Raw genomic sequence first — 23,711 nt, 5'->3', positions numbered from 1 at the left:
TCCCAACACAGACAGGTGCCAAGTGGATGGGTGAGTGGGCCTCTATGACATCCAATGACAGTAAGTGGGATAATAAGGGATTCTAGAGCCATGGGCAAGTTCTCTTTGTTTCTATAATTACTGTTTGGTTGTGCTAGGGACTGAACCTTAGGACTTGGCAAATGACACTTAGGCAAGTTCTCTACCACTGAACTATATCCCTGGCTCTTTCATATATGACTTTTATAAAGTAAGAGACTTGGAAATAAATAGAAAGGTATCATTAAATAGCATATTCTATGCTAAGAGAATAAAAATAGAACCAGAGGTAAAAATGTATTCCTGTAATCCCAGCAACTAAGAGACAAAGGCAGGAAGATCCACAAACTTGAAATAAACATGGGCTACACAGAGAGACTTTGTACACATACATGTTTACATGCGCACACCACATGCACACACACATGCATGCACACATGCACAACAATAGACTGGTACCTCATGTCTCAGAAAAGGCCCTCTGTCAAGCTGTAACCATAGTTACACCTCAATTAGCTCTGCAGACTGAGGCCAAGAGATGCTGACCCACAAAGCCTGATTAAAACCTGAAAATGTCCATTTAATTAACTCTTCAAAGATTGCCCTTGTTTAAGCTTTTTGTTGTGGAACAAATTAGTGGCAAAATCATCAGGCTTCACCCTGTCTCATTTTTAGACACCTTTCAGAACTTTCAGAATGGGGTTAATAACTTTGACATACATAAAGGACAATAGACCTGGTTGAGATTAAAATGTAATAATGAGTCTCTAAATGACCAAGGAATGACTGTACAAAATAAAAAATTAACACAGTATATACTAGTTCGCCAAAGAGCAGACATTTTCTTCTTTACTATAATTTGTGCTGAATCTGGAAAATGACCAATATTATGATATAAATAACCTTGATCTTGTACAGCAAATGTTTCTGAATAACTATGTATCAATAACTTTGGAAAGCCTAATCAGTAATGGTTTGCTCCAACAATGAATGGCCCCTTTGTTCTGAGGATAATTACCACTGGCTCATCTGTATGTCAAATTCAAGTTGTTTTTATCCTATTTGTATAAATAAGACATCTCTAAAATTAGACAATAACAAAACTCTCCATGGTACTCAGTTTCCTTTTGAAAAAATAAAAGCCAACACAACAGCCATGTTCAGAGGCAAGTCACAACTCCTTAGGAATGAGGTTTCACACTCAGATATTCTGAAGCAGCTGTACAAAAATGCCAAGAATGCTAGCAGCACCACATCTCTTGAGGGTGATAATTCAGCTCCTGTTTTTACAGTACAGTGTCCACCCAGCACCTTTCTGCCTAGGACCCCTCTTATCTTGTACCAAAGCTCAGCATATCAGACTTACTCTTCCTCACTGGTGTCAACAGCATATGGGATAAGAGTGAATGTTAAGGCTCACAAGTATCACCAACTGGTTCCCAGTAATGAGTCACCAGGGGAAGAGTCCATCAGACTACTCCACCTGTAGACACTTTCCACCTTTTAGACTACCATCAACTGACTGAAAACGGACTGTTCAAGCTTACTCACATCTATGGCTCTACGGCTTTGTTGGAGTCAGGAGCTGGCTGAAAACCTATTTACCTTCTTAAGAATTTGGACAGACTTCTAGGCCCTATCAAAGTGCCTAGGCCTCCCCAGTGGGCCTAGATTATGATGTTAGGCCCACATTAGTGTTCCTGGGATACAGGGTGCCCTTCCCAGGCATAGAAGTTGAGAGGTCACCTCCCTAATGTAAGATACTATCCCAGACACTGGCCTGATAGAAAACTCAGAATATCTCCTAACCCCAGATCTAGCTAAGTCACTTGACCAATGACTCTTTCTACCCACATCTCACCTCCTGCAGCTGTAGAAGTAAAGGCCCTGTCAAGACGGTATCACTTTGCTTACAAACACAATCCAAACCTCCCAACAGCAGGATTATCTCTTCTTTCTTTTCCTTTTGTTAGTTGGTTGGTTTGTTTTGATAGGGTCTTACAGAGCTGGCCCAAAACTCAGTATGTAGCTGAGGATGACCTTGAACTCCTGGTCCTTCTGACTCCACTTTCCAAGTGCTGGGATAATATGTATGTGCCACCATGCCAGGCTCAGGAACCCTAAGGTTTCTCAGCTTCTTGTCAGCCTAATTTTCTGTCTGTGATGCCTGGTACCATTCATTCTCTTCCTCTTCTGTTTATGCTCTCTGGACATTTCTCAGTTCATTACATGAGGAGACTCTGAGTCACCAGTTGGCAATCCCCATGTATAATTTAACCCCATAAATTAAAATCCTTTTCAAAATGTGCTAATTTTTATTTCTGCACCAGCTCCCCACCCAATGAACTAATAATGTGGTCATGAAATTAAGTGAGTGTTTTCTGCATCACCCTTTTAATTCTGTAACCTTAATTTTTTGTTTATTTATTATATTTATTCTGTAGTATGAGGGAACGAACTCAGGTCTTCACGCTACTAGTCAAGGACTCTAAGACTTACCTCTATCCCTATACCTTTTTCAAACTTTATACTCAGAGGCAAGGTCTCACTAAGTTGTCCAGGAAGGTCATGAACTTGTGATCCTCCTGGTTCACCCTCAGAAACTATTAGAATTACAGGCATGCACCGCTACACCCAACTTGGTCATGGCTTTTAAAGAAATGTTTCCTCGGCCAGGCATATTGGCACACATGTGTTAACCCCAGCACTAGTGAGGCTCAGGCAAAAGGATCAAATATGTACTAAGCTATATAGCAAGTTTGAGGACAGCCTGGGCTACAAGAGACTTTCTCAAAACCTCTTTCAGTTCTTCACATGTCTATTGATTTCCAAAACATATAGCTATCTCAATATTTATTTTCCAGTGTTTTCTAGTCCATGTGTTTTTGTGTTCTTCTGTAATTCTTGGTTTCATTGTCAATTCTACTACCATCTTTCTTAGTGGCTTTCTCCAAGGGAAATCAGAACACACAGTATGAACCCAGAAATCTGTTGCTAGGTGGAGGAGGCGGGGAAGGCTGGAGTCCAGGTTGCTCTGACAAGGCATGAATGGAGAATTATGGACCTCATGTGGCTGCATTCACACATTAAAGCCCTATTTCTTTCCCCAGAAAGAAACATAGAAGAATGTTGGTTCCAGACGGAAAAAATGCTACAACAATTATGGAGCCAGAGCAGCTGGGGGCTGTTAACTTTAATCAAAGTCCAGCCAGGATGTTTCAAGTAATAGGAAGTAGATTTAGGCTCTTTATATTCAGATTCTCCCCCTCCACCCCACCCATCCTTCTCTATTTCTTATGACCAAGGCACAAAAACAAGCTGTTCCCTTCATTCCCTTGAACTGTGGTTGGAACAGCAATGCTTTACTGATGTTTCTCAGGCACAATGGAGAGCCTGAGAAGCTGGGTCCAAGTGGAGCTGGGGAGGTAGAGGGGTGAGGAATCATTCCCTGTGGCTGCTGACAGCTTACCATACACACTACACATTTCTTTCCTTGAGGTTCTGGCAGATCTAAATGAGGTCATGCTGGACACAGCAGTGCTTGTGTGAAAACTCAGCACTTTGGATGCAGAAGCAGGATTTAAGTTTGAGGCCAGCCTAAGCTTCATGAAGAAATCCTGTATCATAGCAGCAACAAGATGGAGTTACCTGTGTCAGCCCTCCCAAAACAAGATGGAGTTGCCTGTGTCAGCCTCCCCAAAGCAGCTAAAAGCCAAGAGGTCATGAAAATTGGTTCTTATGCATGGGCACCTGGCACTAACTAAACATGTTCTGATCTTGGTTTCTATTTGCATTTTGTTTATTATATTGTTGAAGACATAGACACAGTCCACCTTAAGATGGAAGTGCTAAAATAAAGAGAGGGAGATTGTAACAGGCCTGGAAGAAATAAAGATATTCTAAAGATACACTTGTTCCTGTTCGTGTCTCTCTCTGTCCATCTATCAGATTATTAAAATAATGAAGCCCAAAGAAAGGAATTCACCCAGGAATCTCATGCCGGGAGAAGGAAAGGACATCTGCCAGAGGAAAGGAAAGAGATTTCATATGGTCCTAACAACTTGTCAGACCAATTACAGGATGAGACAAGCCCAAAGGATGATAGGTCAATGTAGGCGGGACCACATTTTGGCTGGGACTACTTAGATGCACATATCCTTGGCTTTCTATTTAAGTTTGATCTCACTTCAGGACATTGAAGGAGGATTTAAGGTGTTGGGGGGTTCTCTAAGATCTCTGTGTCCTAAAAGTGGCTGCACTGAATAGATATTTTACTCCTTTCTCTTTTTGGTTTGACTCGTTTTAATTGGCTTATTGAGAACAGGTGGCTGGACCTGGCTTGAGGCACAAACTCAAGCTCTGTAACAAGAGCAGAGATCACAGTGCGGCAGTGGGGAGACAGAGGGTGAGTGCTAATTCCCTGTGGCTGCTGTAACAGATTCCTACAAACAGGGAGACTTGAACACCACACATTTCTCCTCTTATAGTCCTGGAGGTCAAAGTCTGAAGTCAGCTTCAGCTGGCTCAAATAAAGGGGTGGAATAGACTGTTCTCACTCTGGAAGCCCTGGAGGAAGAATCCATTCCCTTGCCTTCTTAAGCATCTAGAAGCTACCAGAATTCTTTGACTTGAGTGCTCTTCCAATCCTGCTTCAGTCAGTGGGACAGACCTCTCCGGTGTCAAATTCATCACATGTCTCCTCATCACAAAGACACTTCGTGGTAGTTAAGGCTGGTGTGTAACCCAGGATAATCTCCCCATCCCAAACTTCAGTCCAATATGGCTTGTCTTTTTTTGCCATGTAACCATTCAGGTTCCAGGGATGCAGATGCTGATACCTCGGGAGGCCACGACTTCCATAGTACACTTACACAGTTGGGTCCCTGGAAGAAGTCCCCTCCCATTCATCTAATACTAATTTATGAGCCTAAGGCCTGGGAACAGGCAAGACATAGGAAAAGCTGGTTTGTGAATACCATAGAAGGACTTTACATGTGCTCTGCTCCTTTCTGGTCACATATTTCCCTTTCCCAACGAATTTGGCAGCTGAGCTGTCTGTAGTGTGTATTATAAGACACATAAACATCACATTGCTTCTCTTTGCTTGGATGCAGCTCTTGTTCCACAAACTCTCTGAGTTTTATATCCACCTGTCACATAGGAGCTCAATTTTGAACCACAATTGGACTTCAAAGTCCCAAATGTTTACTTGTCAAAGTTATGTTACTGCACACTAAGAGTCTGTTACTGTGTCCTAGACTGAGTGAGGAAAAGGAACTGAGTTGTGTCAGGACTCACCAAACCTCTTGTAACCGAAGGACTGCACCTCCTCTTCCTCTGCGAAGTCGTCTGTAGAAGGAAACATAAAGTGTTAGCCCTGACAGGAGCATAGGTGCACACAGTTGGGCTAGGATGCAACTGACCTGACCCCAACCAACAACACCTTCCCTTCCCTTGAGATGCTTATCACAATGGCTTCCCTTCTGCTCCAGGACCTCTCCCAGTCTTATGAGGAGGATCATTAGCCCTCTGCACTGGTCAGAGGCTTTTCCTTCTTAATAATTCCTTTAAATCCAGGCCCTAGCTAACTGACTCTTGAAGGTGCATTCCTGGACCACTCAGCCTCTCTCTGTCACTCCTGTTCATTTCAGATTACTCTCTGATATCATCCTCATTTGTTTACATATGTACATGCATGTGCACATGTGTGTTCCCTGTTGTCATTGTGTTTCCTATCTAGACTGACATAAATATGCCACCATTGCTTAGAATGGGGTTTGTTGAAGAGCAGAGGCTTAATGTTAGTGAATGAATGGCAGAATTAACCAACTCTCTAAGCTATCTGTTCAAGCTGTCTCCTTTAGATGTTCCCACTTTAGATGTTACTCCAGCATCTCAGAATCCCAGGGATTGCTCCTGAAACCCACTTCTCTGTAAGATAACTGAGATAACAGATGGTTCCAGTGTGTCAATAGGTGGTGTTTCTGTGGAGTTTCTAGATACAGAATCATAGTGGTGGCAAGAGAATGTATCAGCCAGGCTTCCTACCAAGAGGCATCAAGTCATCTGAACTCAGTCATGATAAGAGCTCTCACTCAGGGACCAAGCGCTGTTCACTGTGTATTTCTACCACACATAGAGACACACAATGGGTCTGTGCAGACAGTGTCGGTCAGGTCATTTCCAGAGGCCCTGATCAAATACACACTCCTCTATTTATAACAAATGGGGCTATATCCTAATAAATTCATCATGTGTTAAAATTATTGTAAGTTTAAGATATCCTATGCTGGATATAGTCAGGAGGAAGCAACCCAACATCATAGTTTCAAGAAATGGCTCAGCAGTTAAGAGCACTTAGTGCTCTTATAAAAGACCAAAGACCAAGCTTAATTTCCAGTACCTACACTGGTAGTCTACAAGTCCTATAATTCAGCACACTGTATTGACTGTTTTCCTTGTGATGATAGGGCTAATGGTGATGCCCAGCATCACCAAAAGGACTGTACTGCACATCATTTTCTTAGGAAAAAAAAACAAAACCAAAGTCAAAATTAGAATGCAGTTTCTGGGGCTGGAGAGATAGCTCAGTTGGTCAAATGCTTGCCTAAGCATGAAGATCTAAGTTCAACACCCAGAACTCACATTTTAAAAAAGCCAAGGCAGAGCCAGGCAGATCTCTGTGATTTTGAGGACAGCCTGGTCTATAGCGCGAGATCCAGGACAGGGACAAAACTACACAGAGAAATCCTGTCTCAAAAAGCTCCCCCCGCAAAAAAAAGGCAGGTGTGGGGACACATATTTGGAACCCCAATCCTAGTACTACTGAAGAAGAGATGGGAGCTCACTGGCCAGCTACCCTAACCTACTCAATTTGCTCCAGCATAGAGACAGACATCACACAAAAAGGTAGAAAGAAGCCAAGGAACAACACTCATGGTGACCTCTAGCTTCCAAACACACATACACACACACACACACACACACACACACACACACACACACACACACACACACACACACCTATATGCAGGTACACACAAAATGAATAAATAAATTTAAAGTATAGCTTCTGTTGAATACATATCTTTTTCACCATTATCAAGTCCAATAATCTGAAGCTGGGGCTCTTTGTTCTTGAGTTGGCCAATATTATTACCTCACACTGAGCATTTTCTATGGGCAGCTCAGATCAAGGCACTGATCCAGCAGAGGCTGCAGTGCCCAGCTTACTAAATAAGTCAGCGTCCTTCATTCAAGATGGTGACTGGCTTTCAAGGTGTCTCATGAGGGAAGAGACAAAGTTCCTATGACAGCCTTCTTCAACCCCAGCAGGACACAACCAGGATGTATCTGAGTACTGCAGAATTCCTGGGAACTGAGATATAGCTCAATTCAAACACACTGCGTCAACTCAGAGGAATGCTTTGCTATGATGTGTTTATAGATACCTAGGTGAGATGGCATTTGAACATGTTACTATGTCCACTTATTACCTAGGCTAGGGAATTTTATTTGAAATCTAAGAGCCAGGTATTTATAACCAAAGGAGTCTACCCACATCAAGGCTTATCACTTTAGTTCTTTCCTCACAGGCTGTCAACAAACAGTACGGGGTCTTTGTCCCTGAGCCATGATGACTGGTTAGTTGATCAAGCCCATACCAAGACTATCTTGACTCAGTAATCTTGCATATCAACCTTTGAAGGCTGGTTTCTTCTCAATGAGGAAGCCTTATCTACTTAGAAAACCATTCATTAATTTGTTTATTCAATAAAGTTGTACTTGGATGCAGTGATAGATGTCTGTAATTCCAGCATCTGGGAGGCAGGAGCAGAAAAATTAGTAACTTGGGAAAAGTCTGGACTACCCAATAGCCTGTCTCAAAACAAAGACAGACAGTTGGACAGGGGAAGAGAGATGGTTCAGCAGTTAAGAGACCCTGGTTCAGTTCTCAGCACCCACATGGTGGCTCATAAACTCCAGTTCTAAGGAATTAGAACTCTCTTCTGGTCTTTGCAGGCACCAGACATGCACATGGTATACATACATACATGTATGTAGACAGACGCTCATACACATCAAATAAAATAAATCATAAAATAAAAAGTCTCTCGGTATTCTGTGGGTCTCTATAAATATGACTCTGTTCTATAAAATAGTGTAGAATTTGCATATAATCTACACACATCCTTAAACACTTCAAATCATCTCTAGATGACTTTAATACTTAATACTACACAAATGTTATATATATAGCTGCCTCCCTGTAGAGTTTAGGGAAAGGTGACAAGAGAGAAGTCAGAATCTGTTCCAAACAGATGCAACTTTTGTCTGGTATTTTAATCTATCCTTGGTTGAAGCCAACGATGCAGAATGTAAGGCCATGAAAAGCTGACTGCACATGCCTAGAGCATAGTCAACTAGGTAAGATGTAGTAATGATGTCACACAGCTCTCACAGCCAGTTGCAGCCCTTCTGGCACAAGGTCCACTCTGCATCAACATTCAGACACTGTAGAGCAAAGAAACCTGACCTAAGATATCACAGTGAAAACACAACTACAGGTTAACACTGCCCCTACTCCAACATAAAGGGCTTCAGTCTTCCAGTTGGACCTTGCTGTTCTCACCACGGCTTCTCATGTCTACTTGTGCTGTCTGTCTGCTGTTCCTTGTCGGATACTTCCCACTCCAGGGAAACAGTCCTGTTTTAGCAAGACTCCTCTTTCCTGAAATATCCCTGAGAACCTCAATTTCTCACAGTTTTTGTTATCAAAGTGTTCAGTTTTCCTCCAAGTTAATACGCTGGGAACAGTGAAGGGCCAAAGAATGCAGTAAGGGACTGAAAGATAGAAAGGGCTTGAAGGAAGCTGTGGGGGTCTGAAGGAGGCAGTGGGGGGACTGAAGGAAGCCATGGGGGGATGAAGGAAGCAGTGGGAGGATGAAGGAAGAGGTGGGGGTGGGGCTAAAGGAAGCCATGAGGGGGTTGACAGAAGCAGTGGAGGCTGAAGGGAACCAAAGGATATGGTGAGAAGCTGAAGGACAGAGTGAGGGGCTGAAGCACGTGATCAGGGACTGAAGGAACCATTGAGGGTTTGCAGGATGCAGTGAGGGGGTGGAGGATTCAGTGAGGGGCCAAAGGAATCACTGAGAGGCTACAGGATGCGGTGAGGGGCTAGAGGAAACAAAAGCCAACAAAAGACCCACCCTCATTTCAGCTCAAGTAGGACATTCTGCTGCTGGTCTTAACTCTCATCCTAAAAGGATTCACTATTATTACAACATCTGTTTATCTCATCCGACTCCAAAAGTTGAAAGAGAATAGTATGAGACAAGAAAAGTCCCATAAAGTACTGTAATAACTTCTGACTGCAATTATCAAGAAAAGTCTTTGTACAAAAGTGTCTTAAATCAGTCTTTCCATGTTTTTTCTTTGCAAGGGAAAGGGGTTTGAAAATGGCACTTGCTAGATCCCAAGGCTGGGGCCTGGGGTTGGGACACAGGAGGTTGTTTAACTTTGTTTAACTTCCATGTTTTTAAAAGTTGACTCGAGAATCCTTTTTTCCTCCTTTAATATTTAGCAAATGCTAAAGTTAAGCATTTGCTTTTGAAGACCAGAGTTTGGTAACTCCAGGGTGGGAGAATCTTATGCCCTCTTCTGGCCTCATTAGGAACTGCATTCAAGTGCACAAACACACACACAGATGCACAAACACAAATTAAAAACAAAAAAGAAGGAAGGTGAGCCATGTGTGGTTATATACTTGTACCCAACACCCAGAAAGCAAAGGAGGAAAAGCCACTGCAAATGCAAGGCCAGCCTGGTCTATGTAGAGTTCCAAGCTGATCAGAGCTGCAGAGGTCTCAAGGTTTCATAGGTTCTAGGCTGTCTTTAACTGACCCTGGATAGCAAGGCAACACATCATAGTTATAGGGAGGGGGTCTGTGGGAATGCAAAACTGCTCCCTCTAGGGACAGAAAGTCAGAAAATAAAACAAGTAGATTTCGGAGAACAGCAAGCAAGATTTCAGAGGTTAGGCTGCAAAGATTACCCAGCTTTGTGTATCACCTTTGTGGCCTCTGTATTACAAAGACAACCTAGGACAAAAGGAGTGAGCGAAAGGTCTGAGAACAGAATATAATGCTGCACATAAGATCAGCTGTTTGTGGTCCTGGGGATCCAACCAAAGCCCAGTGTATGCTAAGTAAGTGCTCTTCTACTAAGCTATATCCCCTCCTGCTTTTTTCTTTTTATTTTTAGACAAGGTGTTTAGTACTCAGGCTGGCCTTGAACTCACTCTGTAGCCCAGGTTGGCCTTGAACTTGTGATTCTCTTGCCTCAGTCTCCTGAGAAGATGGAATTATAGGACTGTACAACCAGGTCAAATTGGGCTACTTATCTTAATTGAAACTTAAGTAATTTAGGACCTCATCCTAGCTTTTTGCCCTCTGGAATGTCCCATTACTAGAAGTACAAACTACTCATTCCCCTTCCTATGGCTTTTGTACCTATTTTGTCCCAACAGTTACAAGCCCCATCAGCCTTTGCATTTTTCTTCCCCCTCCCAAAGTTCCTAGATACCTAACCCAGTCACCAGCTTGACCCTATTTGCTAACTGAGCAGCTAAGAAAATTTATCAGTAGGCTCTGAGGGCAGACAATAGTTAAGGAACTTGGGAGGTGGAGGTAGGAGGATTGAGCATTCAAGGTCATCCTTGGGAACATAGTAAGTCAAAGGCCACCGTAGGTGACAGGAGACCCTGCCTCCAAACGAACAAACAAAAAAACGACCACCACCAAAAAACTCAACAACAAAAGAGGCAGTTGGCAATAATCAAAGGTATATGGGCTGTAGATGTGGCTCAGTGATAGAAAACAGGCTTTGTATGTATAAGGCCTTGGATTTGATTCTTAGCACCAAAAACAAACTGAAAAGCTATATTATTATTTCCTGAAATTTCTGTCCATGACTTAGCTTCTATCTTTTCCCCCAGTGCTGAGGATTGAGCCTAGAGCAAATACTCTACCTCTGAGCTATAGTTTTTGCCTAGAAATACATGTATGTGTTTATATATGTGTGTATGTGTGTGTACATATGTCTGTATTGTGTATGTGCATGTGTATGTGTGTATACATCCATCTATCCATATATGCAGGGAGTTACATACACTACATAGGGTGATGATGCTTTCCCTCAGGGGCCATTGGCTACCTGACAAGAACCCCAGTGCCTTGCATGGGAAACTTCCTTTGAGTTGTTAGTCAGGTAGGTTCAGGAGACTCCCAAAATGATACAGGTTACTGCCACTGCCTTTGGTTTCTTCTAAGAACTTGGAGGTAAGACCCAATTGCTGAAGACACCACACACTTCAGACACAGGAGCTGGGAGAATGGAGCTGGAACTAATCTGGGACTAGCTCCAGTAGTATCTGTGATGGCTATTCTTAGTTGTCAACTTGACTACATCTGAAATTGACTAAAACACAAGCAGCTGAGTATACCTGTGAGGATTTTTTCTTTTAACTATTTATAATAATTTTTATTATTTTTAATAATTGATCTTTTAATATTGATCTTTTGAAGTAGGAAGATCCACTTTAATCTGGGCCATACTTTCTGCTGGCAACCTATAATATAAAGGACATGGAAGAAGGAAGCTTGCTCTCTTTGCTTGTTTTTGCTCTTGCTGACAAGTTCATTTTTTCACTGGCATTAGTTCCCACTTCTTTGGAATTCTGGTGTATACTGAAGACCAGCTGAAACATCCAGCCTCATGCACTGAACTACTGGATTCTTGGACCTTCCTGTGGTAGACAGTCATTGTTGAACTAGCTAGCTTACAGCCTATAAGCCATTCTAATAAATCCCATATATATTCTAAAAGTTCTGTTCCTCTAGGGATTTCTGACTAGTGTAATATCTGAAGGTGCTGCACAAGCATCCAAGAGAGACAATCAGTTGCCCCACTCCCTTGTGCAGCCTACAATCCACAACAAAGACTGGCCCAGTAAGACAGTCCCAATCGTGACAAGCTGGCATTTTTATCTTAGGGGTAACCAACAGTTGACTAATTGGACTTGGGGTCCTCTCAATAGGAGGGAATTAATGCCTGGTCCTATAAACCTAACCAAATACCTATAGATGGAGTGTTCAAAGACCCTGAAGGAGAACCTACTACTGCCATTTTCCTAAACCAATGTAATTTCTAAGTATATTCTAAACACTTATCCTTACATCCACATGTCAGTGTAGCTCTCACCCCTCAAAAAAGCTTCTTTTTATGGTGATGGGTTATAGAAATCCACAACTGGTCAAAATACAGAGAATAAGTGACTATGGGGGCCCAGTCCCAGCTAACACATCTATAGCACAGCCCCTATCCATCTACTAGGAATATCACCGAAGAGGAGGTGGAGAGAGCGCAAGATCAGAGGACCAGGATGTCTGCTGTGAGACAGTGTCTTCTAGACATGACAGGAAAGCTGCGCCCATGAAATCTCAGCAATATGGCTGCTTAAACAAGACCTGAACAGTGACAACATCAGGTGACATAGATGTGAAAATTTTCACAGGGCCCCATCCCTAGTTTAAGAGCTACAGGCAATCAATGGCTATTGAGAAACGAAAAATCAATTTCTCCAGGGATGAGTCACCTGTTAGGCTATCCCAAGTGGCCAGGCCTAAACATATTTCCATATGAGCAACACTACATGGAGTATTGTGTATGGTGTGTGTGTGTGTGTGTGTGTGTGTGTGTGTGTGTGTGTAACAATAATAATTAAAGAAGATGCTATGAATTTGAGATGGGGGTAGGAGAACGTGAGAGAAGCTGAAAGGGTAAAATGGAAATTGTATAAATATTTATGTATGAAATTCTCAAAAAAATATTTTTAAAGAGTACTGCTTGCTAAAAGTACTTATTTTTGTTTTGAAATTAAAGTTTAGGTTATTTAAAATTATATTAAAGCAATATTCTAAATAATGACCAAAGAGACTCTTGGCAGGGGGAACTGCTCACAGTTCCTCTTATTGCCACTCTACCAGTGGGATGTAGCTCAGTCCTTTACTAAGTTGCCCAGGTTGGTCTTAAACTTGTGATCCTCCTCCCTCAGCCTAGGAATTGGGGTCACAATGCTTGTGTCACCAGGACCTGGGGAAACTTTGAATTTCATCTCCTTTTGCCTAGAAATCACATTTGATTTCACAGTGGTCCAGTTATGCCCTCTGTTTCTCTTTTAAGCCATTTTTCTTCAATGAGTCTGTTTGAGTCGTGGTTTGAGGGTACAGTCCACCATGGTGGGAAGGTACAGCAGCAGGGACTGCCCCAGGTGTGGCAGCTGCTCACACACCCGCAGGAAACACCAAGGGGTGGAGTCTGCACTCAGCGTGCTTTCTCCTTTTTATTTATTTTTTTGGATTGGTTAGGTTTTTTCCAGACAGGGTCTAAGTAGTCCTGGCTGTCCTAGAACTCACTAGTAAACCAGAGTGGCCTTGAACTAACAGAGATCTGTCTGCCTCTAACTTCCAGTGCTGGGGTTAAAGGTGTGTGTTACTATGCCCAGATCTTTTTCCTTCTTTTTATTCAGTTCATGTCCCCAGCCCACGCAACAGTACCAGGACATGTAGGGTAGGTCTTTCCTAGTCAGTTAAACCTTTTGGGAAACTTCCTCACAAATTCATCCAAAACTGTGTCTTATAAATAATTCTAGGGGCTGGAGAGATGGCTCAGAGGTTAACAGAACTGACTGCTCTTCCAGAGGTCCTGAGTTCAATTCCCAGCAACCACATGGTGGTTCACAACCATCCGTAATGAGATCTACTGCCCTCTTCTGGCCTGCAGGCAAACATGCAGGCAGAACACTGTATACATAATAAATAAATAAATCTTAAATAAATAAATAAATAAATAAAATAATTCTAAATCCTGTCAAGTTCTAAACCAACCAACAGAGACATACCCTAGTAGAATAACCTAAAATATAATAGAATCCAAAATAATAAATCAGTTCAAAAGAAAATATCCCCGTCCCCAACCTGACTACCTATTCCTCAAGCATGTTCCACTTGCTACCCATAATTCCAGTTGCTCATGCATTGTCTTAATCTTGCCCACTGGCCTGCAAGTTCCTTGGAGATAAGTGTCACTCATAGTATATGATTTCTATTGTGCCTTGCACTGAAAAAACACACCAAATATGTATTCAAGCAAAAAAAAAAAATGGGACTAGGAGTGTAGCTCAGTGGTAGAGCATTTGCCCAGCATGTTGCAAGCTCCTCAGTACAAAAATAAACAACAAAAACTGAAAACCAGTTAAGACGTGGTAGCTCCATTATAAATAATAAATAGAAACAAGATAGGGGTTTTTTTTTGTTTATTTTTGTTTTTTTGTTTTGTCTTTTGGGTTTTTTGTTTGTTTGCTTGCTTTTGGTTTTTAGAAGAAAGGGTTCTCTGTGTAGCCTTGGTTGTCCTGGCACTAGCTCTGTAGACCAGCCTGGCCTTGAACTCAGAGATCTCTACCTGCCTCTGCCTCCCAAGTAAAAGCTTACCATTTGCCTTTGCCTTGGTGCTTTGTCACCACAGTAGAAAAGTAATAAAGACAGAAGGGATAAAACTGGACACTGGATTGAGACACGTCTTTAAAAACATTCTGACATCAGGTCAATGAGACACCTAAGTGGATAAAGGCACCTATCACCACATCAGGTCAATGAGACACCTAAGTGGATAAAGGTGCCCATGACTACATCAGGTCAATGAGACACCTAAGCAGATAAAGGTGCCCATCACCACATCAGGTCAATGAGACAACTAAGTGGATAAAGGTGCCCATCACCACATCAGGTCAATGAGACACCTAAGTGGATAAAGGTGCCCATCACCACATCAGGTCGATGAGACAACTAAGTGGATAAAGGTGCCCATCACCACATCAGGTCAATGAGACAACTAAGTGGATAAAGGTGCCCATCACCACATCAGGTCAATGAGACACCTAAGTGGATAAAGGTGCCCATCACCACATCAGGTCGATGAGACACCTAAGTGGATAAAGGTGCCCATCACCACATCAGGTCGATGAGACAACTAAGTTGATAAAGGTGCCCATCACCACATCAGGTCAATGAGACACCTAAGTGGATAAAGGTGCCCATCACCACATCAGGTCAATGAGACAACTAAGTGGATAAAGGCGCCCATCACCACATCAGGTCAATGAGACACCTAAGTGGATAAAGGCGCCCATCACCACATCAGGTCAATGAGACACCTAAGTGGATAAAGGCGCCCATCACCACATCAGGTCAATGAGACACCTAAGTGGATAAAGGTGCCCATCACCACATCAGGTCAATGAGATGCCTAAGTGGATAAAGGTGCCCATCACCACATCAGGTCAATGAGACAACTAAGTGGATAAAGGTGCCCATCACCACATCAGGTCAATGAGACACCTAAGTGGATAAAGGTGCCCATCACCACATCAGGTCAATGAGACACCTAAGTGGAAAAGGCGCCCATCACCTAGCCCGACAACCTGAGTTCTAAAACTGTCAGGTTCAACTCTTGGGTTCACTAAGCTCTACTCATACTGTAGAAAGAGAAAACTGAATTCCACAAGTTGCCCTGATTTCCACATGTGTGCCATGGCATATATGTCACACAAAGGAAAGAAGGAAGGAAGGAAAGAAGGAAGGAAGGGAGGGAAAGAGGGAGGGAGGGAGGAAATTTAAAACTTTAAAAAATATATTCTGTCATCATCATCAGACCCATGGAAAACTTTGGTTCTTAGGTAAATTAAATGTATTTTCTACCACTATTTTGGCAAGTAGGGAAATTGTACTAATACTACAACAACAAGTTTCTTGTATGACCCTGCATTTTGGGTAGGGCCAATTCTGACACCATCACAAGAGTGACAGTGAAAAGAGCTACTGCATCTGGACAGGGCCCAGTAAACACAGCTCCCCACAGACAGACAACTCACTCCTACCCCAGGGCAGTTTCCACACATTTGTAATTTGAAAATTACTTTAATTGCAAAAACTGAGGACTTGCCTTCAAGGTCCTAACTATATCACTTGATTAAATTAACATAAATATTTCATCACTGGGAATTAAATTACTGCCTGAAGATTATAATATAGTCTTATATTACAGTGACTACAAGAGTTGAGTTCTGAACACTAGACACTATTCTGAACAACTGATTTATACTGACACACTTCATCTTCGAAACAGCTCTTTCAGGTAGACAGCCATTACTGATCTCATTTCACAAGAAAATTGAGGCCCTAGATGGTTAAATATTTTTCCTGTGGTCATCAGGCACTCTGACTTCTGAGTCCCCACTCTTGTGGCCATGCAAAAATTGTCAGGTTCAACTCTTGGGTTCACTCAGCATAATTATATTTTGTGAACTGGTAACCTTTTAAAGCATGTATTATCTACTTTCAAGTTGGTTGGTTTAACTCTTGAATAATAAATTGTTTATAAACAACCAGTTTCCCAACAGCACTGTCCGAAGGAAAGAACGCTCAAAGAAATGCTCATACTGAGGTAGAGCCAAGTGCTAATTGCTTTTCATACAGGATGACAAATGGCAAACCTCTAAGGTGAAGAGTACTGTTTCTAAGATACTGAGTTAGTTATAATATGAACCCATTTAGGAAACATAAGAGTCATGTTTAAAAGGCCAATTCTAATAAGTGTGCTTCATTAAAACTTCCCTCCATGTTGAATACCACAATTCTATTTTTAAGAGTAGTGATTAAATATTTTTATGATAAATTCTGGGCCTACGACAGTCTCCAGGACCCCTAAGATCTTAAATGTGGAATTACTCATTTCTGCTTACCTTGGCTTCAGTGCTGTGTAATTAAGAATGCCCCTTAAGCAATCAGAAGAGTCTTTTCAGGGTATTATATTGGTTTTGGCTCTTCAAATGACACCTGTTTAAGTAGAAATCAAATCACTGCTTGATTGAAAGTGTTGGATAGATGGTGTGGTTTGAAACTATTTTGTCAGCAATACAGAATGTCCACAGATCCTGCAAATCTTTTAAAATCTGTCCTTTCAGGGGCCACTGAGACAGCTCAGTGGATAAAGGCCACTAAGCCTGTCAACCTGAGTTCAATGCTTGAAGATCCATAAAGTAGAAGCAAAGAACTGACCAATATAAAATTGTGTAAAAACTCTGCTGATTGCTTAAGGGACATTCTTAATTACACAGCATTGAAAGCCAGGGTAAGCAGAAATGAGTAATTCCACATTTAAGATCTCAGGGGTCCTGGAGACTCTCATAGCCCAAGAATTTATCATAAATATATTTAATCACTACTCTTAAAGATAGAATTGTGGTATCCAACATGGACACACACACAACAAATAATAAATGTAATAAAGTGAATGTTAAGGCCAGGCAGTGGTGGCGCATGCCTTTAATCCCAGCACTTGGGAGGAAGAGGTAGGGGGATCTCTGTGAGTTCAAGGCCAACCTGCTTGGTCTACAGAGTAAGTTTCAAGAGAGCCAGAGCTACACAGAGAAACCCTGTCTTGAAAAACCAAAAAAGAAAATAAAAAAAGAAAGAAAGAAAATATTAAAATAAATTAAAATTAAAATCCATCCTTTTGAGCTGGGTGTGTTGGCACTGCACAGGCCTATACTCCCAGCTGCTTGGGAGGCTGAGGCAGGAGGACAAGGACAGGTGTAGCAACTTAGTAAGATTCTATCTCAAAAGAAAAAGTAGGAAGAAAGGAGTATAGAGTACTAGCTAACAAATGTGCAGCCCTAGGTTTGATGCCCAGTGCTACATTTAAAAAAGAAGAAGAAAGGAAGGAAGGAAGAAAGAAAGAAAGGAGGGAGGGAGGGAGGGAGGGAGGGAGGGAGGGAAGGAAGGAAGGAAGGAAGGAAGGAAGGAAGGAAGGAAGAAAGAAAGGCAGAAGAAGAGGAAGAGAGGGGAACAGAAAGGCAAAGAGGATACTTTCCATGGCATTTCTAGGCTAAAGGTGTACAGAGGATGTGTGGATTCTGCATTCAGATGGTGAGTTTGAATGAATCCTCATTTCTACTGACCACCTGGGGCCCTTGGACTCAATCGGCCATCTCTCAGAGCCTGTCTGCTATCTGAAAATAATAAATGAGAATAATTATTTACAAATAACAATTACTGGCATGGTTAGAGTCCAAGAAACAATAGGTATTACTAAAGGGAAAAATAAAAGCCCATTAGTTTTCATTTAAACTATTTATTTAGTTTAAAAAAAAAAGTGGGGACCCATGCCTTTAATCCCAGCACAGAGGCAGGTGGATCTGTGTGAGTTTGAGGCCAGCCTGGTCTACAGAGCAAGTTCCAGGACAGCCAAAGGCTAAGAAATTCTGTCTCAAAAAACAAAAATTGGGAGATAGCAGATATTACATGGCCCACTAGAAATGTATAAGAAAGGGCATCATCCTTGGCATTTATTTTCAAACCCAAGACTCTGTTTCCTGTTCTCCTACATGACAGCCACCACCAAGTCTCTGGAAGCTGAGACAGATTGTGCCTTGTGAAGAAACACACTGCCTGGCAGGAAGGCTGGCTTCCACCACTCCAAGCTTCCTCTCCAGGGACCTCACCCCTTCCTCCCGAGCCTTGTGTCAGATTTGCCTTCAAGAGGGATGACCCAAACTTACTTTAGCTATCATTAAATTTGAATCTCTGTTTTCCCATCTGAAATCTAATACTTTAAGAGCTATGTACCCTAGCATCAGAAGTTTAGAAATAATATTTTAATGAGAATAAGCATTTATTAGAAAATTAGACACCCAGTTAAAGCCCAGCTGGAAAGCTACCATGTGGCAGCTTTTCCTGCCATACCATGGTAAAGAGCTGGGGGCCTAGGGCGGGGAACAATGTGGAAATCTTGGGAAATTGTATGGTAAACCACAGGGAAGATCTACACTTAACAATAATTGAACCAAGGCTTAAGAATGTCAAGTATCCCTAAACTAATGAAAAGTCAAAAGCATAATTAAGTTGTAAATTAGCCCTGCAAAGGAGTGGCAGCTCAGATGTCCAAACCAGCAAAGGAAAAGGGCCTCCATGCATTTCCACTTCCCTGCAGAAAACAGGGTCACTATCGTTGCAATACACGAAGTTTACCCTTACAAGCTGGTTTGCTTATCCCACTCAGTACAAGAACCTTCAAGATTCACTGAAAAAGCAAGCTGACTGGGTGTGGGAGAACACAGAGGGTGGCAGAGACAGACCACTGACCAGTGCGCAGTTATTCACAAATGTTTACGAAGTACAGAAATTTGCCGCTGAACTCTTTTTTCTTTTTCTTTTTTTTTTTTTTTTTTTTGCAACAGGGTTTTGGTAGTCCAAGCTGGCCTCAAACCAGCTGCATAGCTTAGGGTGGTCACATCCTTCTACCTCTACTTTGGGAGCCATCACATGCTCAGTTTTGCTTTGCTGGAAATTAAACCCAGAGTTTTGTGCATTCTAGGCAAATTTTACTGGCTGGGCTACATCCCAGCCCCTGAACACTCTGTTGACTGCCTCCCTCTGACAAATGAGAATCTCGGTTTGGACCTCTGCAGTCCCATGTGGTGCTAGCTGTTTTCACTCGTCTCTTAGGCAACAGTGATTCTGCTCTGAAACTCACCAATATCTGAACATTCAGAACCAGGAAAGTGATTTAGTAATGACACACCTAACTCCAAAGGAGTCAGATTCCTTCCTTAAAGAATGTGACTACTCAAAGCCATGAGATTTATGGTGTCATGAGATAACTGAAAATGAAATTTGAAATAAACTAAAACAAACTATATTTTATTCAGCTTGGGAGAAGGCAGACATGGAATAAGAGATTTTCTTCTGGAACTACAGAATGATGTCATTATTTTGATACTTTTACTTCGAGGATGGAGGCAAGAGCAGATACAGATGTTTGCTGAATGCAACAGATAGGTGGCGCTCTGGGTCATAGCAGACTGGGACCATACATAATGGGGTTACTGCAGAGATAATGACCAAGGTTTAAGCACCAGAATTAGAAAACTGAATTTTCTAAAAAGCCTTGCTTCAGCAAGAGAAAATCTGTGATTTTGACAGTATCCAGAGTTTCTGTTTAACTAAAGGATGCTAAAGATGAGTTCCTCAGTAGCCAGAGGTTGGTTCCAAAGAATCAAACCCCAAAGAGCACCAAATTACAGGGTGTTCATGATCCTCATACAAAATGGTTCCGGGCTAGAGTTATGGCTGAATGACAGGTTTAAACAATGACAGGTTTAAAATGTGGGAGGTACTGGATTCAGGTCCTAACACCACAATAAATAAATAATACACCAGGCATGGTGGGATATACCTTTAATCCTATCATTCTCAATGCTGAGGCGGGAGAATCATTTTGAGTATGAGGCCAACTTGGGCTAGAGTGAGATCCTGTCTCAAAACAAACAAAAAACAAAAACAAATAAACAACAACAAAAAACCCAAAACAGGCACAGTACTGTCTATAACTAATATACATCCTCCATATGCTTTAAACTAACTTTAAATGACTTACAACGCCTAATACAAGATCAGTATTTTGTGGGGCTGGAGAGATGGCTCAGCAGTTAAGAGCACTGACTGCTCTTCCAGAGGACTAGGGTTCAATTCCCAGCATCCACATGGCAGCTAACAACTGTCTGTAACTCCAAGATCTAATACCATCACATGCAGGCAAACACCAATGCACATAATAAAAAAAAATCAATATTTTGTACATACTTGCTACACTGTGTAATTTAGGGAACAACGAAGATAAAAAGTGTGTACATGTTCAACACAGACATGATTTTTTTCATTTATTTTCAATCCTCAGTTGAGTCTTCAGATGTAGAAGCTGTGACTAGAGAAGACTGATCACAGTGCAGGCATTCAACTACTACTTTCATCACTTAGGAAAATTTAAGAAAAAAAAATGGTAGTCCTGATGAGCAAAATACTCACTGGAATGAATATCAATCCTCATGCCTCAACCTCTGGAATAGAAAAATCAAATTCCAATGAAGTTAAATTAATTAACCATATGGCATAATCAGGATCCCAAGGATCCTATTGTTAGGTTAATTACTTATGGCTAAGTGTCAGAATAATTACGGGGGTGGGGGGGGCGCTGAGTTCAACCGTCAGCATTGCCAAAAAAAATACAGTAAATAAAATGTCAAAATTAAGCAGACCTGGTGTCTCAGGCACAGCACCTGTAACCTCAGAATTCAGGAGGTGAAGGGAGGCAGATTAAAAGCCACAGCAGCCTGGACTACATAATAAAACCCTGTTGCTACTAAGAGTAAATAAGGTCTTCAAGTTGGGTATGCTGGCACACACACACCTGTTATCTTAGCACTGGAGAGGCTGAGATAAAAGAATCAGGAGTCAGCTTGGGCTATAGAGTTAGACCTCTCTAATTAATTAACCAATTAATTAAAGCAAAACAGGCCTGCAAAATGGTTAGCCTATATATGGATTCACCAGTCCCTGGATCCAGTCTCCCTAACAGAGTCAGAAAGCGATGGGGGCTAATGGGCTCAGACCACAAGAGGTAAAAAAACATGTGCCTTCTCTGGGGCTTCCAACCTGGTCGCCAGTGAGTCGTAAGTCTCACCCAAAAAGCGTTTAAAACCGGTAGTTGTGTTTTGCATTCCAGAGCTGAGCCTGCTGAAGACCCAAACTGCAATTACTGCACCAAGCTGGAACTGATGAGAGCGAGAGCGCCGGGGGGGGGGGGGGGGGGGGGGGGGGGGGGGGGGGGGGGGGGGGGGGGGGGGGGGGGTTGTCTTGCCAAGAGTTGAGAAACTGCTAGACTTAATAATGGGCAAAAGAATGTCTTGGAAGTCAGTCATATGGCACACCTGTAACCCCAGCTACTTGGAGGCTGAGGCAGGAGGTTCTCAAGTTCACTGCCTTGGGGGCTCTAGATCAGCATGAACAATTTAGTGAGACCCTGTCTTCCTGTCTTAAACTAAAAAGCAGGGAGGAGTAACGGATGTAATTCAGTGGGAGAGGATCTAATTTCAATTCCCGCTTTTGGGGGTAGGGGGACCCTAGCTAAGAAACATGCCCATTTTCTAAGTTGTAAATAAGGCGAGAAAAAAATGGAGGCGGAACGAGAAAGCACGAGTATTTTCAAGCAGAAAGCTGTAGCCTGCTCTGAGTATGCTATTCTTGGGACAAGTCTCTTAGCACCTGGAATACAGTCTGGTTCCTTGCGGGAGTCCCGGGTCCCCTCAAGTGAAGGCGATTGAATTCACAGGACCGGATCTCCACGTAGTTCATCACCAACTGCATTTCAGAGAAACATTCCGGAGCGAAGTTACTTTCCAAGCTCCTGGGGTTCCCTGAGCGCCCTCCTCGGCTAAAGCAATCGATAGCAACGCGCGCGGCCTGGAGAAGCTGGAAACTCGGAAGGCATTTCACACCCAGCCCAAGACCACGCTGGGAAAGAAAAGTGTTACCCCAGTCCCAAACCCGGAACTCCAGCCTTGCGTAAACACCACGCCCGCCCATTCTTTAACGACTCCCTAGGATGGCCAGACTGTAATTATTTATCTCCCACATAAATCACGGTTCTGTTGACAAATCCACATGTTTCCAGTGCACTGAAGGCTGCCCCCCAAGGCCGTCCTCTCCAGATTCTTTTAAAGATAACATCTGACACTTCCATAAACTCGCCCCTAGAGGATACCACCTAGGGACCAATACCGGCAAGATTTGTGGCACACGCTGGGCACACGTGGGGACAACTATCCCTAGGGCGGGCGCAGGGAAGGGACGCGTAACTGGAAACAGTTATTTTCCAGTCCGTGGATCCGATGGAGAAAGATGCCAAACGCACTTTCCGAGCCAGCTAAACTCCGCGGGCACCTAATCATTGCCAGATGCGCGGCGCGCGCACCGGGGACATCCCGACTCCCGGGAAAACAGCCTGCCTGTGGCACTGCGACTGCTGGGACCGCGGAAGAGTCACCGGGAGAGTGGCAAGCGCGGCCAACCCACCCGGAGGAATGATGATGCCTAGCTCTCCTCCGCATGCTTTTTCAATTACAAAGCTGGAAACTGAAATCCGTAAACAACGACTTGGGACTTCCAAACGACTCTGTGGAGACCGACGTGGAGGAGAGCGCCTCAGCGAGTCCCAACCCCAGCCTCGAGGGCTCTAGTTATGCCGCACAGCGCCCCCGGAGTCCGCGCGCAACCAGGGTGCTCGCCCCCACCCCCCAACCCCGAAGTGCACCTCGGGGGACCACCCCCGAGCCCCGAAGCCCGCAGCCGCCCTACCTTTCATGGTGACCGAGGACACGCGCCGCCCGGAGAAGTGGCACCAACTTCGCTCACTGCACGCCCATGGCAGCCGTCCGTGCTCCAGCCCTTGCGCCCAGCTCCTCACTCTGCCGCCGCTGGGCCGCCGTGCGCCGCTCACCCGGGGCGGGAGGCGCCCTCCCCCTTGCGCCCCTCCCCCTGGCCGCCCGGCCGGCCGCGCCCACGCTCCTCCGCAACCTCTGCCCCGCCCTCGGCCGCACTCCCAGCCCTAGGGGACTGCCCCGTGCGCTGGCAGTTCCTCTAGCCAGAACTGCATCCCAGAGAAAAACGGGGACAGCCCCTTTCCCGGGAGGCCCGCACTTCATCCTCGCGGTGTACGGAAGACGCTATTTGCTAGGCTTG

General features: G+C 43.3%; 1 protein-coding gene across 1 annotated transcript in view; it reads right to left on the bottom strand.

Moving 5' to 3' along the window:
- Nucleotides 1-23,473, bottom strand: part of Colec12 (collectin subfamily member 12) — a 174,060-nt gene extending 150,587 nt beyond the window's left edge. The window contains exons 1-2 of the mRNA XM_052741502.1: nt 23,328-23,473; nt 5,317-5,367 (exon numbers count right to left, since the gene is read on the bottom strand). Of these exons, the coding sequence (XP_052597462.1) occupies nt 5,317-5,367; nt 23,328-23,334 (58 nt within the window). The 5' untranslated portion in view covers nt 23,335-23,473. The remainder of the gene's footprint in view (nt 1-5,316; nt 5,368-23,327) is intronic.
- Between the last annotated feature and the right edge of the window lie 238 nt (nt 23,474-23,711).

This window comes from Peromyscus californicus, unplaced genomic scaffold, assembly GCF_007827085.1.
Source record: "Peromyscus californicus insignis strain IS unplaced genomic scaffold, ASM782708v3 Scaffold_17__1_contigs__length_78620276, whole genome shotgun sequence".
Lineage (NCBI taxonomy): Eukaryota > Metazoa > Chordata > Mammalia > Rodentia > Cricetidae > Peromyscus > Peromyscus californicus.
Note: the sequence above shows the minus strand (reverse complement) of the source record. Positions and strands in the feature narration are given on the sequence as shown.